General features: G+C 47.6%; 2 protein-coding genes across 6 annotated transcripts in view; both read right to left on the bottom strand.

Annotated features, from left to right (window-relative positions):
* Nucleotides 1–1,659: 1,659 nt before the first annotated feature.
* On the bottom strand, nt 1,660–6,307 carry SOX7 (SRY-box transcription factor 7). The gene is made up of 2 exons (XM_010209159.2): nt 6,044–6,307; nt 1,660–3,968 (listed from the first exon to the last, which is right to left on the bottom strand). The coding sequence occupies exons 1-2, from the start codon at nt 6,267–6,269 to the stop codon at nt 3,073–3,075; spliced, it is 1,122 nt and encodes a 373-aa protein (XP_010207461.2). The 5' UTR covers nt 6,270–6,307; the 3' UTR covers nt 1,660–3,072.
* Nucleotides 6,308–10,292: 3,985 nt separating this feature from the next.
* Nucleotides 10,293–19,728, bottom strand: part of PINX1 (PIN2 (TERF1) interacting telomerase inhibitor 1) — a 68,439-nt gene continuing 59,003 nt past the window's right edge. For all 5 annotated transcript variants that reach the window (XM_061990129.1, XM_061990128.1, XM_061990131.1 and 2 more), the window contains exon 7: nt 10,293–15,452. In XM_061990129.1, the coding sequence (XP_061846113.1) occupies nt 14,868–15,452 (585 nt within the window). In that variant the 3' untranslated portion in view covers nt 10,293–14,867. The remainder of the gene's footprint in view (nt 15,453–19,728) is intronic.

The following is a 19,728-nucleotide window of genomic DNA, read 5'->3' as shown; positions in this document are numbered from 1 at the left end:
CTGGTTTCTGTTTTAGGGGGAACAAATGGATATGTTTTGGTGTCCTGCTGGCACTATGGACTCTGGTGGCTCTTCCACCAGCAGAGCACAATGGTATGATACTCAGCCAGGGCAATGTTGCTCTTTTAAGAAGCCTCCAATAGGGCTGGAGGGAGGAAGGAGTCACAAGTCTGTTTGGCCTCTCTGCCCGACAACCTTGACTCGTGTGGGATCAGGATCATGCCAACAGCACAAGCAGGGCTGGAGAAGTCCTGTTCCTCAAACCTCCTGCTCTGTCCATGATCCCTGTGGTATCCCAGGTGTGAGGGATGCTCTCAGCTCCCCAGCAGCACATACAAAACTTTTATGGTAGGAGTGCCCTGGGTGCATGTGTCCAAACCTGGATCCGTCTTTGAACCATCAAGTCCAGTGACCTGTATCCATCCAAAGAGGCTGTTAGAGGGCATCCACAACTCGGCACTCTGTGAATGTCCCTTCCTGCCAGATCTGCTGCAGGGGCAGCTGAGAATGGTGTAATAAGTTTTGAAGCTGCCTTGGTGAGGAGGCAGAGATCTCAGCTGTCCAGGCCCCTCAGTAAGATCGGTTTTCAGTATTGTCACCAACATACCTGATTTGGAGTTGCATTTATCCCCTCAACAGGATCCTCTTTCTGTTAGTCTCTTCTCCCTAGTAACGAGTGATAGGACGAGAGGAAATGGGCTCACATTGCCTCAGGGGAGGTTTAGACTGGAGCTGAGGAAGAACTTTACCCTTGAGAGAGTTGTTAGACATTGTCCCAGGCTGCCCAGGGAGTTGGTGGAGTCCCCATCCCTGGAGCTATTGCAAAGCCGTGTAGCTGAGGTGCTGAGGGCCATGGATTAGTGGTGGGCTTGGCACTGTGAGGGGAGGGGTTCGATTCAAGGAGCTCAAAGGTCTTTTCCAACCAAAATTATTCTATGTTTCTATGATTCTATAATTCTAATTTAATGTCTGGCAAGAGCAGGCTATGATGTTTATCCACGGACTGCAAGAACGATGACACTTCCCTCTTTGCTAGCAATGCCTGAAGGCCACTACTCAACATCGACCTACAAGAGAGGACTTGATGCACCTCCCCAAATTTGACCCACACTCCACTTCTGAGGCCTCATTGCCTCAATTTGCATTTGCACTGAGGACCTTTTACATAGCCCTCACACTGTGGAGCATCTTAAATTGTGCATCAGCATGAACTGTGAAAGACAGCCCTAAATACAAATAAAATCCATGCACCAGGCACTGGCACTCACTCTGTAACACACCAAAGACAAAGCTCTGCCTTCACTGTAACATCTGCATGGGATCTGGCATTAATAGGCCAGCTTCATAAGTTCATAAAATCAGGATCAAGGCCCTCAGGGTGCCTTGTTGCACTTGAGACCCATCAGAAACAGTGAAGGCATGCACACACCATGCCTCAAGATGGCTTGTTAGAAAGCAATCCACAGTTTATAAAGATAACCACAAGATCTTTTTTATTTAAAAAAAAAAAAACCCATGAAACAAAAACGGGAGTAGAAAAGTTTGGCTGAAAATACCACCAACAAAAAATAATCATCAAAAAAGAGCACTTGCACAGGAAATGTTTCTGGTTTGAAAACCTTGTCAATAGCTACAGCAATTTAAATCACATAACAATCATCATATCAAAACTTATTTATTTAAATTAAATATTTTATGCAAACTCATATCTACACTCATTCAAAATGCATAGAGTAACACACACACACACACACACACACACACACACACACACACACAAACATAAAAAAAGATGGAATGCATCAGCTTAAAAACCAGTGAAGTTGTGGGTTTGGGTTTTTTTAAAGTATTATTTGCAATTATTATTAATATATGTTCGGGACTGAAACCAGAAAATCATAGCCACACTACTAACTAATCATTACCAAGTGCCATACAGTAAACACTAAGATTAATCATGTCATATAACTGATTTAAAATAAAGCTTCATCTTTATGAAAAGGAAGAGAACTCGAGCAATACAAAATCCGAGGAGAGGAATAATAGAAGGAATAAATCATTGTACAGCTTTATTACAAGCAATAATATGCCAGAGTTAGAAGAGGCATTGGGCACTGCAAGCTCAAAACTGAAACGTTTGCCTTCAAAGGGTGTTTGATTTAAACCAAAAAAATGTGTCTGCTACATCATCACCTCTTTGCAAAAATGCTCATCCCAGGACCCGCTCCCAGCCATCCTCGCTTCAGGAATGCTTTAGCTGTGAGGCCAAGGGGAAGTCATGGAGGGGTGGATCCGGCCAGATCCTGCCTTTCCTGATCTCACCCTCCTCTGGAACGCGCACAGGCTGAACAGCCTTGGGGCTGGCTGCCCCCCTGCAGTCCCTCCATGCAGCACCAGGGCCAGCCTGGCAGCATCCCTAGTGACCCATCAGTGATATCCTATTCCTGGTGTCCCATCCATCCCCTCTGGATGTCCTGAGGGATGAAGCCCCCAGCTCGTGGTTTACAGGCAGGAGCATGGGGGAGTTTAATCCCCGTCGGGGTGCAGTCAGGTAAGCCACGGCAGCCACAGCAATGCCGACACCAAGAGCTGAGAGCGGGGCAGAGCACAATTGCAGACCATGTGCCCCTTCACCAAAATCTCCCCTCTTCCTCTCCATCCCTGCCTTTTCCCTTTCCAGGGAGTTTTTACGTTGCTGGGACTTAAGACCTGCCGTTTGTGGGATGCTGCCACCCTCCCAACTCCAAAGCAGAGCTGAGGGTGCCCCAAAATGGGAAGCAGCCTTCCCACGCTCCCAGGACCACCTCTGCTTTGGAAGAGGGACCTGGCCAAAGAGCTTTGGCATTGGGAAATCCCCCTCAGGCCCCGTTCAGAGCAGGGCATCTGAGGCTTTGCACCGGCTGTGAGCCGACGACCCAAAACCTTTACCTACGCCACCAAGGAGACTCCACGGCGCTCGCAGTTCAGACTTGGTCACTCTGAGGGGCGGTGAGCCATGTCCCCGGGGAGTAACACCTCGTAACACTGCGTTGGGCCCTTCCTCAGCCGGTCCAGGTGGCCCTGGACAAGGCTCTAGGAGACACTGTAGTTATTGTAGTAGGTGGCCGTGGCATCGGCGAGGACGGAGATGAGGCTGTTCTCAGAGGTGTGGGAGCTGCCAGAGGTTCCCGGGATGTGTCCGTTGACCAAACTCCCGCCATGGTGATCGCCATGGCCGGAGTTGTTGAGATACTGGTCGAACTCATTACGGTCCATCTCCCCCAGGAGCTCTGCTTGGCTCAGTTGGTCCAAGGTGTCAAAGCCATGGTGGTCAGGCGGTGGGGAGAGCTGGCCCAGGTGGGCATGGAGGCTAGGGGGGTGCAGAGAGGGGAAGGTGGGTGTGTAGTAACCGGGAGGAGGAGGGAGGGGAGGACAGCTGGAAGCTGTGGGAATCATGCAGGTGGCTGGCTGCGGTATGGGGCTGAGAGGGTGGTGGTTGCACGAGAGGGAGCTGCCTGCATACTCCGGGGAGTAAGTGGCTCCAGAGAGGTGGGAGCGATGATGCTCGTCAGGGCAGGGCGAGGAGAAGAAGCTCTGCTCGGGGTCTATGGCATCCAACGGAGACATCTCTGGGGGGGTGGGCAGCCCGTAGGGGTACGTGTCCATGCTGGTGCTGCTGCTGCTGCCTGGGGCCTCCCGGTACCCCCGGACGGGTGGCAGCCCCGGGCGAGGCGAGTACTCACCGGGCCCCTCCTTCTCCCCCCCAGCCCGGCCACACGCCTGCTTCTCCGGCATTGCATTCTGGTCCCTCGTCAGGCTACCCAGCAAAAACCCCGCGTCCACCCGCTTGCAGATCCGCTTCACCTGCTTCTTCCGCCGGGGACGGTATTTGTAGTTGGGGTAATCTTGCATGTGCTTCACCCTCAGCCGCTCGGCCTCCTCAACGTAGGGCCGCTTCTGCGAGAGGCTCAGAGCCTTCCAGGATTTGCCTGAAATGGAGAGCAAAACTCCCCTGAGTGCCCATGGAAGCCACATACGGCAAGGAGGAAAGGGAGGAAAGAAGGGAAAGAGGGTAAAGGGGGTTGCTTCTCAAAGCTTTGCAGGCACACAACCCAAGGGTGAGGTAAGGAGGTTCCCAACACACGCAGAGGACGCAGCCTGCAAACTCTGCAGAACAGGATTATAGAATCCCACAATGGTGGGGGTTGGAAGAGACCTCTAGAGCTCATCCAGCCCAAGCCCCTGCTAAAGCAGGTTCCCATCGATCAGGGGGCACAGGAACATGTCCAGGCGGGTTTGGAAACCTCCCGAGAAGGAGCCTCCACACCCTCCCTGGGCAGCCTGGCCCAGGGCACCTTCACCTCAACACCAAACAAGCTTCTCCTCCTGTGCCAGTGGCACTTGCTGTGTTTCAGCTTGTGCCTGGTACCCCTTGTCCTGGCACTGGAGGCTACAGAAAAATGTGCTGCCCCATCCTCCTGATGTTCAACATTTTAGATACTTCTAAGTGTTGATGAGATCCTCCCTCAGTCTCCTTCAGGCTGAACAGCCTCAGTTCCCACAGTCTTTCTTCATAAGAAAGATGCTCCAGTCCCCTGATCGTCTAGGTAGTCCTGCACTGAACTCCAGAAGTTCCCTGTCTCTCTTGAGATGGTAATGGGGAGGTGAAGAAGGGGAGTATTGAAGCCACTGTAGGTCCACTAACTGCTCCCATCCCAAGTGCCCAAACAGCATGGGGGTTCAGGGTTATCTGAGCCTCACTGCAAATAAACCAAGGCAAATAAAGTCCGCCAGCTCCCTGGCCTGATCTGGCAATGCCTCTCTGGGGTGGAGAGCCTGCCTGCTCAGCGGGGATGGTTGAGGCCATGCCTGGCTGAGCAGCAGGTCAGGACGTGGCGTGTCTGGATGTGTCCCAGCCTGTGCCCTGCTGGGACATGCACCGGAGTGTACGGAGACCTGGGCACCATGACCTGACTGCTCCCTGTTTAAGATACACAAAATGTCTCTGAGACCAGGACAGAGATGCAGTGCTGGGGCAGGGCAGGTTGTATCCCATGGTGAAGCTACCTCAGCCTGCTCCTCAGGGGAAGAAATAACGATACTGATCAAAGTGTTTGATGCCTTTCCATTGCCAAAGAGACAGCAGAAATAAAACTGATATAAAGCTGAGATGCTGCAAACCCAAACCACCAAAGAAAACACCACAAAACTGTCCAGGGAAACACAAACTTTGGGTAAGAGACTGGACAGCAAAGCTGTGTTGCAATTTGGGCAGCTCTTTCTCAGGCTGTCTGGGATGATTATTCCTGTTTGTCCCCTTGGTTTCACAGAAAAAAAAAAGGGAGGAGGGGATGGGGAGAAGTGGGACTTAGTGGGTGGGAAGTAGGAAACAAAATGTTTGTGTACTCAAAATGGGTTGTTACCCTAAAACAGCAGAAACACACACACACATCCCAGCCATGCAATATTGGGGTGGGCTAGAGAGTTTGGGGACAAAGTAGGATGGAAAAGACAGGACGGGAAAAATTTGGGGGTCCCTCCTTGCACAGCATCCAGGAATCTCTGGCACTAGGAGCATGAAGTTTGCAGCCCTGAGGGGTCTGCACCTGAGGGGTGTCAGGGTGTGTTCTGGGGTGTCTATGCCCTGGGGCCAGAGTTTGCACCCCACAAGGCAGCCCGATGGACAAGTACCTGGACAGGCTCTGCACCCTGTGGTGTGGCTGTGTAGGTGCTCATCCTGCCTGTACTCCATGCCGATGCACGCACCTCGGGATGCTAGCGCCAGACCCGGACAGGGCTTGTATCTCCCGGAGTGGCAGGAAGGGTGTAGGAGTCCCCACCTGGGTTTGCACCTCCAGGGACGGCCGATGTGTGCGCGGGCACTCACCCCGAGGGTATTGAATCCGGACAGGATTTGACCCCATGAGTGTCTGTGTGGGTGCACGGCTGCCCACCCCCAGGATATCGGATCCGGACAGGGTTTGCAACGCCGGAGACTGGCCCGATGTGATGCAAGGACGTCCACCCTCCTCCTCCCCAAACCCCTCACTCCTCCGCTCCTCACCGAGCATCTTGCTGAGCTCCGCGTTGTGCAGGTCGGGGTTTTGCACGGCCAGACGCTTCCTCTCGTCCTTCGCCCACACCATGAAAGCGTTCATCGGCCGACGGATGCGGCTTTCGGAGCCTTTTTCCCCCGGTGGACAACGCGAGGGGGGTCCCGGCGGTAACCCCTCGCCCATATCCCCTTCGAGCCGCTCCGGCCAGGGGTAGGTGCTCAGCAGCGCAGCCATGGCCCTGCACCCCCCGCCCCCCCCAACCCGGCCCCGTCCCCGCCTCTGCCCGCTGCGCTGCCCTCGGGGTCCCCGCGCAGTCCCAGCCTCCCGCCCGGCCTCCCCCGTATTTATGAGCTCCTTGGAAAAAAAAAAAAAGCCAACCACCTCCTCCAATGACACCGAAGGTACTCGCTGCTCCTCCTTGTTTGCAAACTCCTCAGCCCCGGCCAGGATGGCGCGAGGAGAAAACTTCTCCCCACCCTCTGTCCGGCACCCCCCAGGGGGAGGGGGGTCGGTTCCCCCCAATGTGTGTGTGTGTGTGTGTATGTCCTTCTTTTATTATTGTTCCTTTTCTTATTTTGACCATTGGAGGGAGGAAATGGCCCCTCACTCCCCCATTCCCGGAACAGCCTCAGCTGCCCCCAGCACCTCAGAGCCCCTAAAACTTAGAGGCTGGAGGGAAACGGCAGAAAGAGGAGATGAGGGCACCGACTGAAATATTTTCTTTGGAGTGGCCTGGAAAGAAAAGCGGCCCCCACAGGAAGGTCCCCATAGGGGTGTGGAAGGTGTCCCCATAGGCGTTCAAAAGGTGTCCTCTGCAGTCCCCTCCCCAGGCTTTGGCAAGCTGCAGCACGCATTTGCGAGGGAAAACCAAGGCAAGGGGCCTGGAGGCAGGTACCCCTTTCGCCCACACCCCCTGCTTTAACCACTAGTCCAGGCTATGCTTTGCCACCTCATGCAGGTTTTCACACAGTTATTCCAAATTCCCAGGTCCCTACATATGGGATGGAAAATGAGACACAGTGAAGACACCGGTAGGTGCTTGTGCAGCCTGGCTGGGCTCCTGAGTGAACTTAGCAGGCGCCAGACAGGGCAGGTGAAGGGGCTGGGCACAGCCCAGAGAGACTTACAACATCCCGGGTCGGGCCCCAGTGCCCACCCCTGGGACACCGGGAGATGAGGGTTTTCAGCCTTTATGTTGCTGCTGCGTTTTGTGGAGCTCTGCCCCATCCTGCAAAGCCACCGCGGCCCGGCTAGGATATAAGCACGGCTGCCATGCAACGGTATTTCCCACTAAACCTAGTTTGGTACTGAAGCGGGTAGAAAGTCACCCCCGAGAAGTGTTCCCCCCTCCCACCGCCTTTAGGACGGATCTCCGCGAAGGCAACGGGACCCACAGTCCCCAGCCGGACGCCCCCGCCCAGCTCATCCCTCCAACCTGCCCCCCGCCCCGGAATATATTTAGCCGCTGGATTCCTTTATGATTCTGACCCCCTGACATAGGCTGCGGAGCTGCAGCGGCTCCGCTTTGACGGATGGTGGATTTCCTCCCCGCGCTGCCGGCGGGACGGGCTGCGAGATGCGAAGGCATTTCCTCGAGCTGCCCGCCGCTGCCCCATCTCACCTCCAAACGAGGGAGAAGGCGGGGGAGGGAGGGAGGGAGGGAGGGGAAAAAACACCCCCGCGCGGATCCCAATCCGGGGTGTTTGTGCAGCGATTCACCACGTGCCTGGGTGTTCCTATTGACTCTTGTCAGATTACAAGTGATGGAGGGAGCAGTGTGTAAATGTAAACTGCAAGGGCTCAGAATCCGCCCGGGTTTCCTGGTCTCTCCCTTTTCTTTTGGACAGGAGTAGGATGGCTGCAGCTCTGGTTTGTCGTGGGGTACAGCAGTTTGGGGGTCTGGAAAGCTGGACGTTGCCAACTTCGCTCACAGCAGAAGCAGCAACTTTTCTGAGCTTTTTGCCGGGATCCGAATTAAAACCCCGCGGAAGCAACAACATTTTCCAAAGGAACTGATTAAATCTATTAAGCTATTTACAAGTGGGCTTGATCAGAGCTGCCGTTATCTGGGAATACAACAGGAAGGCAGCTTCTCTTAAATCTAAAAGGCGCAGGAGATTTCCTGGTCTCGGGACAGATTTATAAACCCTTTACACACACATACACGCCGGCAGGCACATAGCAACTGCCTTTCATCTGAGGTTTGGAGCTGTGCACGCTCCTGGGGACAGCCCAGGCAGTCCCAGGCTTTACAACAGCAGGCTCCAGCTCTCTCCCAAAGTCCTGTCGCACGCCTTGAAGTGCCAGGACGGGGCAGGGAGGGAGGATGCCAAGCCCTCCATCCTGCTCTGAACAGGTCTCCTGGGTGCATTTTGCAGATGGGAGTTGCCACAGAGGTTGGCAGCAAGAGGTGGGGAAGAAAGCCTATAATAAAACCCTTAATATCCTTCTTTACAAAATTAAATAAATTCCCTTTAGTGGAGGCTGAAGTACCTTGAAAAAAGAAGAGTGCCCAAAGTTGCAAGGTTTTATTTTCAGTAAGGTGTTACACCACTCAGTCTTATTTTTTAAGCTTCAGGATGCACAGGGTCTGGATGTCAACATTATTATAAAACCTAATGGTCTCTCCACTCAAAGCCCTGAAGGCCAGAAAAATTGTTAGCAGTCCTAGTACAACAGATGCCCTCAAGGGAAAAGGAACAGATGGATTCCCCTCTTTGACACAACCCGTGGCAGGCAGTGCCTCCATCCTGGACTGCTTTTCCAGGGTGTGGTGTGCAGGATGGGAGGAAGGGTCTGGGGGAAAGAATAAAGGAGATCCTGCAAAGCTGTGTAGCTGAGGTGCTGAGAGACATGGGCTAGTGGAGGGCTTGGCACTGTGAGGGGAGGGGGTGGACTCCATGAGCTTAAAGGTTTTTTCCAACTGAAATGATTCTGATTCTAAAGTGCTAAGGAGGGATGGAACCTCCAGCCACCTCCTGCCTCTCCCTGGAGCCTCTCAGAGCAACTCACCGGTTCCTCCTGGTCCTCGCTGTTCCCTCTGTGTCATGGAGGTGACAGCATTTGACCTCTGCTGGGGATCACAGGGACAAACCATCCCCTTCGAGATGTGTGCTGGGACTCCTGTGTGACTGCAGGACAAAGACACGCTGCAAAACACTTCTCATTTGGACTTTCTCCCACGCAGCAAGGCAGCACCTTCCAGGTGGCCCCCACACTTCATTTTGTGTGCAAATAATAATAATAAACACTTCTCTTTTTTTTCCCCTCCCCTACTCCTTTGGCACCTGGCATTCTGATTGCATTAGTAAGATGGGTTTCATTCTGCACCCTACCTAAAATGCTGGTTAAACCTGTCCTGGAGGAAGCTCTGCATTACATAAAGACAGCTGGGGCCATGTGAAAATGCCACCTTTTAATTGCAACCATATTGAGGTAATTAGCAGCAGGTTGGAAAAACTCATCTTTACTTTATTGATGCTTTACCTTCCCGATTCTGGTGCAACCTGTATCTGGGGCAGAGAAAGAAGCAGAGCTCTCCCAGGGCTTTGAGAGCAGGGAAATCACAAGGAGCTAAAATAGACTGAACAGACAAAGGGTGGAAGAAAGCTTTGTTCTCCCTGTTTCCACGGATGGGGAACAGTGGCAGCAGCTCCCCTGGGATGGGCAGAAAAGCTGTGGCTGAGCCTGGTTTTCATGCTGCAGACGAGAGACCACCCCCTCTCTTTGAAACATCCCCTTTTTGGCATAGATTTGCCATCTGGCATTTTACTCAGTGGGTTAATTTTCACCAATGCCCCCCCCCCCCCCCCCGAGACATTAAAATGTGTGAGAAAGTGTAAATCCTAAATTAGCTCAATATTCACATATTCCTTAATTATTAATGAAACTGTGGTCTCCAAGGGCAGGGTTTTTTTTTGCAGAGGCAGATGGGGGTTCCCAGCAGAAGAGCCATCTCTCAGCAGCGCAGCTCCCAGTTGTTTTGCCACTGAGGCAGAAGAGCCAACCCTGCCCACCTCCCTAGGTCCACCAGCCTTTCCCCAGGGACTGCTGCTGGGACCATTTATTTGCCAGGAGGAGACACTGGAGCTTTTATACAGACCACAGCAAAAAATGTAGACACACAAACACACAAAAAAGAAGCTAACATTTTCAACACACTCATGCTGCTGAATTCTGCTCTTACGATTGTTAAAATGCAGCTTTAACATGTACAAAATCAATATATAAATAAACATAGGTTAAAATGGACTTGTACAACTCCTCTCTTACATGTTAGAAATTGTAAAAATGGATTAAGGTGAGAAAAAAAAATAGCTTGGAGTGGCTCAGAAGCAGAACTTAATCTCTGACTTGCCAGGAAATCAAGCTTCAATTTGGGTTTGGAACAACCTCCCTGCTTCTACCACCATGAATGTTTGTTCTTTTTACCATATTCTCCAGTCCCACACCCCTAAAAGTTTCCCTTTTGGAAGCACAAGTTTGCTAATCCCTGCATGGGATCGGTTGCTGTCCAAGTGCTCTGTGAGGCTCAAATCCTTGGCCACTAAAACCCTTGGTGGCAGCAAACCTCACATGGCCCAGGAGCAGCATGAGAGAGGAGAAACTAAGAAGCAGGAGAAACTAAGCAAAGGGCTGCTTCAGGCACTACCAAGTCTCACTCCCTTTGAGGACACAGCACTTTAAGATGTTTTTTTAATGCCAGGCGCAACATTACACAGTGCTTCCAATAGGCCCTGCGTGGTTTTCCTCTCTTCTTGGAGCTTCCTTCCTCCCTTTAGCGCTGGCAGGTTTGGAGGTTTTGTGACGTGAATTGTGCCTTTTGAAGGTGGATGCCTCAAGAACTTCAAGAACTTCAATCGTGTGTGTTTAAACAGGAGAAAATAGTTTAATTATGTCAGTGCGTTCAGCTAATTTTCTTTGTCGCAAGCTGATTTGTTTGAAAGAAGGCAGCACCAGAATTGCTTCGAGGAAAACTGTGTTAATTGAACAGTAACTGTCCCCAAATGCATTTCTTAAACCTCAAAACTCATGCAACTCATTTCAACTCAAGAAATTTCCACAGACATAAGACTGGCAGCTCTGAAATCTTCATGGGTTGCCTTGAAAGCTGTTTTCAATAGCAATATGCAGCGATGCTTTAAATTAACCCTGGTTGTCACTACTTCTGCTTTACACTGGTTGTGGGTAAAGCACTACAGGTAATATGTTTTGGAAAGAAATTCAAGGCCCCGTGCCGGTTCCACACATCTCGGCAGCGTCCACCAGCACCATCTCCCACCCTTGGCTGGGAGGAAGGCTCTGCAGCATTGCCCACAGCCAGATCAAACCACCTGAAGCCCATAAAGCTCAAGCAGACTTTGGACCCATGCCGATAACAGACAAATTTTACATGGCCTCGACCTTCAAGGATGGAGTTTTGTGCTTGCAGGTATTCACAAGCACAAAAGTCAGCCTATAAATATTGCTGTTCCCAAAACTGCAAATGCAAATCCTGGTGCTTTGGCACCAAGAAACCCCTGCACTGACAGTTAATTCCGAGGCTCAAAAGTGAAGAGTGTACCTGCAAGGAACAGAAGTCACTCACCACAAACCATCACCTGCCGAGGCTCCCAAGGCAAAACGGAGAGTTTTCTTCTGTGTCACTGGTGACCGGGGATCACTAAAATCCCAGATGTGTGCACCATTCCCCATTTGGAAGTGAAAGCAAGAGTGGCAACTCGAATTTTGCTTTCATTTCCAGGTGATTACGCTCGGAGGTACCTCATTTTGTGCTGAGTAAAACAGACAAATCCATGACATGTTTTTAAGTCTCCTTTCCACAGAAACGAAACCAAGTGACTTTCTCAGTGCTGACATTCTGTTGATTTCACCAGCTGGGTAATGACACAATTATTTGTCTTACGCTTTCTAAAAAAAAAAAAAAAAAGACCTTCTTGTCAAATCAGAGTTTGGTTAAAACAGGACTCACAGCCCACTATAAATAAACAAACAAAGAATTATTATTTATTACTTTGAAACACGTTGTTTCAATCATCTGCCTCACTGGACAGCATCTGGTAAGAAGAGTTTCTCATTGAGCACCTCAAAATTGGTCGACCACTAATACACACAGAGCAGAGCACCTAAACAAACTGCTCGTTTCAAATACTCATCTGTTATGATTTCCACACCCCTAAACTCCATATTCTGCTCTTTCTCCTTCGAGCTTGAGGCACATGAAAATCCCACTTCCTGGGATACACTGAAATTTCCCCTGCTCCTTGTGCACAAATAGAGAATCTTCTACTTGCAGCTGACGCTTCAACCGGAGCCCGATTTCAATCTTAGGTACACTGTACTTAATTGTAGTAACACCATAAATTTAAAGATTTATTCCTGGTTTTATTCTTTCTGTAACTAACCCTGGAATTTGTCCAAACATTTGTAAGAATTAGCACACAGAAACTCATGGAAGATTAATAGAAGAGAACAAACAAACAAGTCCAGCAGTATTTGGAGAAGGAAACCTTACTCCTTGACTAGCACCTTTTTAGATTGAAATCCCAGAGAGACTCTAAAGTTTAGCTGCTTGGGAGTTTAAAAAAAAAAAAATCCACTTAAAACAAGTCAGACTTTTGGCTTCTACTAAGAAACCAAAATCTAAACTTGTGGTGAGTCAGAAATGAGATGGGCTGCTTTGCAGGGGACCCATAAAATTTAGGATGCTCCAACATAACATGAAAAACTCTTTTGCTGTCTTTTTCCACAGAGATTATTTTTTCACCTCAAGCATGGAGCTTACTGACATGCAGTTCTACAGCAATCTTGTCGTATTAAGTGGTGTTTCACTTAAGGAAGTCAGGGACCAAGCCCAGCCACAGCACACATCATAATGGCTAATATTTCTGACAGTGCCGAAAAGCAAATGCTGTAAGGGTTAAAAACTGCTGGCAGGACAGCTTGAAACACAGAGAAAGGCATCTTGTTCTCCCTTTACAAGAAGTAAAACACAGTAATTCTGCTGCAATGAATGAGAATGTCCTGAGGGCAAGAAAGGTGCCAGTTGCAAACCAGGGTGTCTTAAAAAAGAGAGCTCAGTTGCTACCAAAACATCTGAAGCCATGAGGGCTGTGTGAGGCAAAGCTTCTTCCACTGGACAATAAAGGCAAAGCTTCGGGAAATCTTTTCATATTAACATCTGCATCTTGACAATACTTTTCAAACCACATTCAGCAACTCAGCTGAGCTAAGACAATAAAAACCCCCCAAAGTACCCATTTTATTCAGCAGAGCAAGCCAATGGGATGTTTTGGATTTACAGTGATGAAACACGGCCAGCCCCAAACCCAAACAAGCAGCTAATGGACTTGGATTGTGGTCAGCTCCTCTGGATTATGCCATGACAACAGGCCGGCTCTTAGGGTTCTGCTGTCACTTTGTGGTGACCAAAGCAACATCAGAACCAGACTTCACCACAGTGAGTACTTCTTCCCATCCCACCACTTCGCTTCCAAGCTCACCTGTCTCTTCTGACAGCTCTTAGCTGAGCAAGATTAACATGACAAAATTCATGCTGAATGTTTTAAGACTACATATAAAACTGCTTATGGCAGTGCTGAGTCCCAGCATTACTTGTATCCAGGTTTACAATTAGAAATAAGCTGCAGGTTTTCAACGACTAAGTGGCAACACAAATTCATATGACCAGTTATGCTCTTAAAATCTATTTGGTCTCCCAATTACAGGAAAAAAACCCCTTGTTCTATCCAGGACAACTGTTTTAATGACAGGTGCATCACTGAAGGTACCCTGAATATCACCTGGGGACCAAAGATGTAGGTGTATTTAACAGAGGCGCGGCTCCTTCAGCTTTGCTGCAAAGTCACAATTGCTTGACAATAGTTAACAACTGGGTAGGAAACAAAGGGAGATATTTTTATTTAGTTCTTTAGTACTGACACTCAGGTGTAAACCTTTAATTAGAATAAGTATTTTGGCAAGAAACAATGTTCATTTCACATGGGAAAGGAGACCAATGGAAAAAGAAAAATTGGACACAATTTTCCAAGAGTCAGTGAAAAAAAATATACACAGCTTTGCAACATCCCTCCTGTTCCAAAAGCAGAGATGTGCTATCAAAAGTGAGAACAATGGTGGCTTTCATAATGTAAAGGCAGTAGTGGGGTGAGGTGGTTTTTTTTTTTAATTCCTGATTGAGAAAAACACAGTCAGTGTGAGGCAGCAGATAATAAATAAGTCACTGCCTTTCACAGTCTTAACCACAGTGGTTAAAACCAGGCCTGATTTTACTTGCTGTTATCCGACTTGGAGCTGCACCAGAGTGAACCTGGGCTGAAGGAGGCACAGGGTCTGCTGTGTTAAAACATAGCTCTTCCATACTGGAACAGGCAAAGTCTAATTGTTTTTTTATGAAAAAAGCATCCCTGGAAGTGTTCAAGGGCAGGCTAGATGGGGCTTCAAACAATCTAGTTTAGTGGAAGGTATCCCTGGTGGCCCATGGAAGGGTTTGGAATGAGATGAACTTTTAAGTCCCTTTCCCACTCAAACCATTCCATGACTCTAGGATTTTAAGTCCTGCTTTGCCTTGGCCCTACAACAGGTGGATACCCTTGAAACATGTTGGCCTGTCATCATGTTCTCCCTTAAAAGAGCTATACTTCAGCACAGTCTGGTTTCAGCTGGAGGCAGCACAGTCTGGTTTCAGCTGGAGGCAGCACCTTGTGCTCAAGACTGGATAACAATGGGATGTCTGGCTGGAGCATTTACGCAGACTTCTCTAACACACTAAAGTTCAAACCACCTCAGAGTCCCAGCTGGGCTCTGAAATGGTTAAACATGCTTGCAGTGCTTCTTTTTCTTTCTCTGCATTCCTTCCACACACTCATCTGTCTCCTCTTTCTGCTTTTTGTGTTTCTTCTTATGGCGTTTCTTTTGCTTTGTCTCACAGTCCGTTATGCCGAGATCTTCCTCATCAGTTCCTCCCCTATAAACTTCCCCGTTGCCCACATTTTGATCACAACTAATGTGTTCCTCTTTGTGTTTCCTTTTCTTTTTCCCTGAGTGATGTTCATTTAACGGAGCATCCAGTTCCTTGCCATTCAAGCTACCCATCTTATGTTGCTTCACTTTCAGTTTCTCACAATGCTCTGTACCCTCTACCTCATCTCTCTTCTGCTTCTTCTTTTTCTTTTTGACTTTGGTTTGCAGTTCTTCTGAAGGCTCCAAAGTTTCATCAGCTGTTGGGCAGGAACTGTCTACCTCTGCTTCTGTTTCCTTCTGAGGTCCCTTCAGTTTTGCCATGCGCTTGGCAAAATATTCCTGGACAGTGAGAACACTCTTCACTGTATTGTAACCATCTGCAGGCTCAGATGGACAGTGGTTTCTCTGCTTCTCTTCCTGAGACTCTGGATCCTTCTGCAAGTGAACAAAGAGGAGCAGGAGAAAAAGTCAGAAATAGTGGTTTTAAACACAACGGTATTTTGCTTTGGCGCACTGGTAAGAAAAAGTAAAGACTTGGGCAGAAGTGAGAGGCTGCCCTTGATGCAGACGGTAGAGTCGGTTTAGGGAGAAGAGAAGGCAGTATGGAAGGCAGTAAGAGAACACAGAACAGCAGATTCTCTGTTGTTTTGGATTTCTCCCCGTTTATCCACTCCCTTGCGACTCATGCAGAACATGTATAATACGATCACACTCGCCCTATTACAATCACTTTGCAAAGACACGTGTCTCTACAAGACAGAAAACAACATGAAAATAAGAATGCAGTGCCATCTACTAGCCTGTGGCATAAAGGAAATCCCATACCTGGAATATCTCTACAGCAAAGTGCAAGAACTTCTGATATAGGGAGCGATCAGGCACTGATGCATCTCTCCCATCTTATCTGATCTTTAGAAATGTTTGTTTCGTAGCTGGTTTGCTGTCACTGTGTCCTAGGTGTTGTTATTTAAACACACTCCATTTGATCGCACGTTATCAGATGGTAAAAAACAACATCGCAGGTTAGATCTTACAAGGCTGCTGCATACACAAAATAAACAGCTGCTGAATTCTTAGCTGCAGGTGAGCTTCTATAAAAGGCGATTACTACCTAGAAAGTAAATATAAACCAAAAAGGCAAGGGCAGCTACGGAGCTGGATGTTACGTACGGCACGAAGAGAATCAACTCTGAGAAGGCAACAAATGCAACAAGACAAAAACACATAATTTGTTAAATTATCTGTGACTTAACAAAATAAACCAGCCAAAAAGGCAGCTGCAATTCAGCCTCGTTTTCACGGATACCGAAGCACTCCAATATAACCTTGTGGCATAGCAAAAGGCACAAGTGACTCCTGGAAATGTCCCAAATTTTACTTGTATGAACTGCAGGAAACCAAGCACACCCCTCTTGATGGGAAAAGCTAGCCTACAACACACTTCTTGAGCGGGAGGTAATCCACAGCTATTACAGTCAAACGTGGTGAGTCTGACAGAGATACTTCACTGTTTTTCCATTCATAAACACACAGACAGACATGAGCATCCACTCTACCTAAGCATCTGAACTGACTACAAAATGCAACGAAATGAGAGCAGTAATATTTCACGCTCGCCTTCCATAAACTGATATGGAGGGAGAAGGGCAGCAGCAAACCGGGAGATATAAAGCCACTTATCTCACCGTTTTACAGTTGTTGCATGATGGTGTGTAGATAAGTGATCTGGCTCTCTCCAGGGCATCATTAAACTCGCTAGCTGAAGTGGGGCTTACGAGGAAGGTTTTGCAGGTCTGACTCCTTATGCACCCATAACCTTTGCTCACATGAGCAGGAATGCAAGAATTTGTGTCATTAGTGATGCATCACGAGAAGCGATTTCCTCATACATCTGCTTTCAAGAGAGCTGTTCCAGTGGAACGAAAGTAACCCTACACTTGAGATTCCAGTAACATTTGTGTGGGCACTCAAAAAACTAGGTACTTTTTTTTTTTGTAGGAATACCTTGTAGTGTACCTTTGGGTTAAGTTTGGGAAGTAGCTGAAACGATTTGAGTTCTGGCAAAGAAGTCTACAAAGAGATGTTGAACGTGGAGGGAGGGGAAAAAAAAGCACTCGGATCTATACACATCTTACACACAGAGGTTACGTTTGAAAGAGGAGTTGCAGCGGAAGTTTGATGAGATAGGATCCACAGAATAAATGAATTATGTTTGTAGTCGCTCTCTCCTTAGTAAGATACACCTCTCAACCCAAGCAAGCTGTGCTAGCGCAGATCAAAAATAGATGCCCTGCTTAAAGCAGAGTTAAACAGGTCACTTTCTTCTACTTCTACCCATTCAGGATTTTGACACCTTGCATTGCAAAATGACAAACAGTCTCCCAGGTTTTCTGCTGTAGATGGCAGCCAGAACAGTTTCCCTCCCCACCCCAATATGTAAAACGTACTTGCAACCAGAACACCAATTATCCCCTGGCCAACCAGGAAAGGATTTTCTCATTCCCTTGGTGACTTCAAGTCCTGACAACTTAATTACTGTAATTGAAGGCAAATATTACTTGAACTCTATACATTTATTTTATAAAACACATTAGGCATAAAAAAAAAATGTTCCTTAGGTTAAGCTGAGGAGTTCAGAAAGTATGCATGATCCCAGAAAACAGGAACCTTGCTCAGAAGCTCCTTTTTTGATAAGAATTTTAATAACCACGGGCCACTGAACACAGAACTAACAGGGCATGGAGACAAGCAAAGAGGTGCCAACCCTAGAAAACCTCTCAGTTTAGGAAAAGCTTATGTGAAACCATAAATCACCTGGAAAGGCTGTTAAATGCCAGAAGTGTTCCCCCTCCCATGATGTACCTGTCATAGTAGCCATGGGAACACCATTGAACTCCAAACATGGGTTTTCTCTAACCTGTCGACAGGAGACTCACAGTTTATGCAATTCCTCCGCTGCTTGCCCCAACACACCCATTTAAAAGTTTCAACCCACCCCCCCAGGTATACATAAATGTGTCCTGTGTTGCTGCAACTTTTGAAAAGCAATTTATTACACAAGATAAAAGACAAGAAAGAAACACTCCTGCTCCAAAGAACCGATCATCAGAAGAGGGAAAAGCACAATCATGCTGTAACTGGTGGGAGGACTGAAGTTTGGGCTTTGGAGGAAGTACGTTTGTCCACACCACGAGTTCCAAAACTGCCAACAAAATTGGGCTGAGAAGATGAAGTTAAAAGAAGCTGGGAATACTGGCCTCTAGAGAATTGAAGGGATGGTCCCAAGCAAGAGAAAAGGGCTGCTAGAAACACAGTGTGGAATGATTAAGAGGAAACAATAGGAAAATTCAAGAAGAGGCTGGGAAGTGTGCGGGAAAAAAAAGATGAAGGTCAATTAGAGCCAGAAGTCCTCTGTAAATATCATCTGTTTATGTAATTAAATGTATGGAAAATAATTTGAAACACATAAAGCACTGCAAGTACTACTGTGGCGCTTTTTTTTCCTGCTGCTTTCCTCGCCTGAGACACAAAATGCTGATTAATCATCAAGTTAGCACACTAAACTTAGAGTATAAAATCCTGGTTCCCTTCATTACTGCAGGATCAGGATTGCATCTCTCAGGCATCAGCCACAGGGTAGCTTTCAGTCACGGTTATTTAGTGAAGAAAAAACATAGGGAATTACAGTCAACTATATAGGCAATTCACATCGCATTATGAAAACAGTTGGTCAACAGTAGAAGTGGAAAGTATTTAGACACCTCATGAAATCAAATTAAATCAAACCCAAATATCTTTGGAGATTTAAGATCTTAGGTTGAAGAATTAAAATCAAAAAAGAAGAACTGCATTTACATGTTACTCTGGGAGGAAAAGTCAGATATCATCAAAGACAGAGGTTGCTTGAACATAAGCCACACAAGCAGGTTAGATTCATTCAGTGAAGCTTCTCTCCTCTTCAGAATGCTAGCATTTCTTTCTTAGCACTTAAAGATGAGAATAAGATTCTGTGATAAGGGAATAAAAAAAATTCTACTATCCAGACTCTATCACACACAAACCATGATTACTTAAGTCAATTTCACAGGTCTTTCCTTCTTCATTTGTAAATGAGTGGGTACTAATTCACAAGCAATTTTATTAGGTCAGAGTCACAAAAATGACAGAAGGGGTGAGCATAAAGGCAGAATAAAGTTAATTTCAGTGGATTCTCACTTTAATTAGAGAAAATGGGCTAGATGAAGTGAGTAGAGGCTAGACCTCTAGCTTTAGTTATGAAGCAATCACATGATCATTCAGAGCTTTCAAGTGCAACAGCTCCTTTCTGCAGCCTGGCTGAACTATAGTAACTAGCTACTTTCTTGTTGAGAAGGCATAACAATAAGATTAATATAATCCATTTCTGTTTCTACCACTTCAGATCCTCACTGCAGAGGTGTGTTGGTATGACCATCTTGCAGCGCACAAAACCTGACAGGCAAGAACTGAGGGCATCCCTGTATCTTTCTAAGCCAGGTCTAGCTGTGATGGGGAGAGGCACAGCAGCTTATTCATGAAGAGTCACTCTGGAGCTTTGCAGGCATGAAGGATGACAGAGTTTTGCTTTAAGGAGTTGACAATTTAAAGTTAAGTATGAGCATAAACATTTGGATTGGGATCAAACACACAAGAGAGTGAACAAAGTCTTGTAGCATGATGAGTTTAAGTAGGA

This window comes from Colius striatus, chromosome 2 (genome assembly GCF_028858725.1).
Source record: "Colius striatus isolate bColStr4 chromosome 2, bColStr4.1.hap1, whole genome shotgun sequence".
NCBI lineage: Eukaryota > Metazoa > Chordata > Aves > Coliiformes > Coliidae > Colius > Colius striatus.
Note: the sequence above shows the minus strand (reverse complement) of the source record. Positions and strands in the feature narration are given on the sequence as shown.

What these genes read in the sequence shown, in the direction of transcription:
- SOX7 (XM_010209159.2), bottom strand. Translation starts at nt 6,269, where the DNA reads ATGGCTGCGCTGCTGAGCACCTACCCCTGGCCGGAGCGGCTCGAAGGG. An exon ending in GGAGCTCAGCAAGATGCTCG is followed by an intron (nt 3,969 to 6,043) that starts GTGAGGAGCGGA and finishes TCTCCATTTCAG; the next exon opens with GCAAATCCTGGAAGGCTCTG.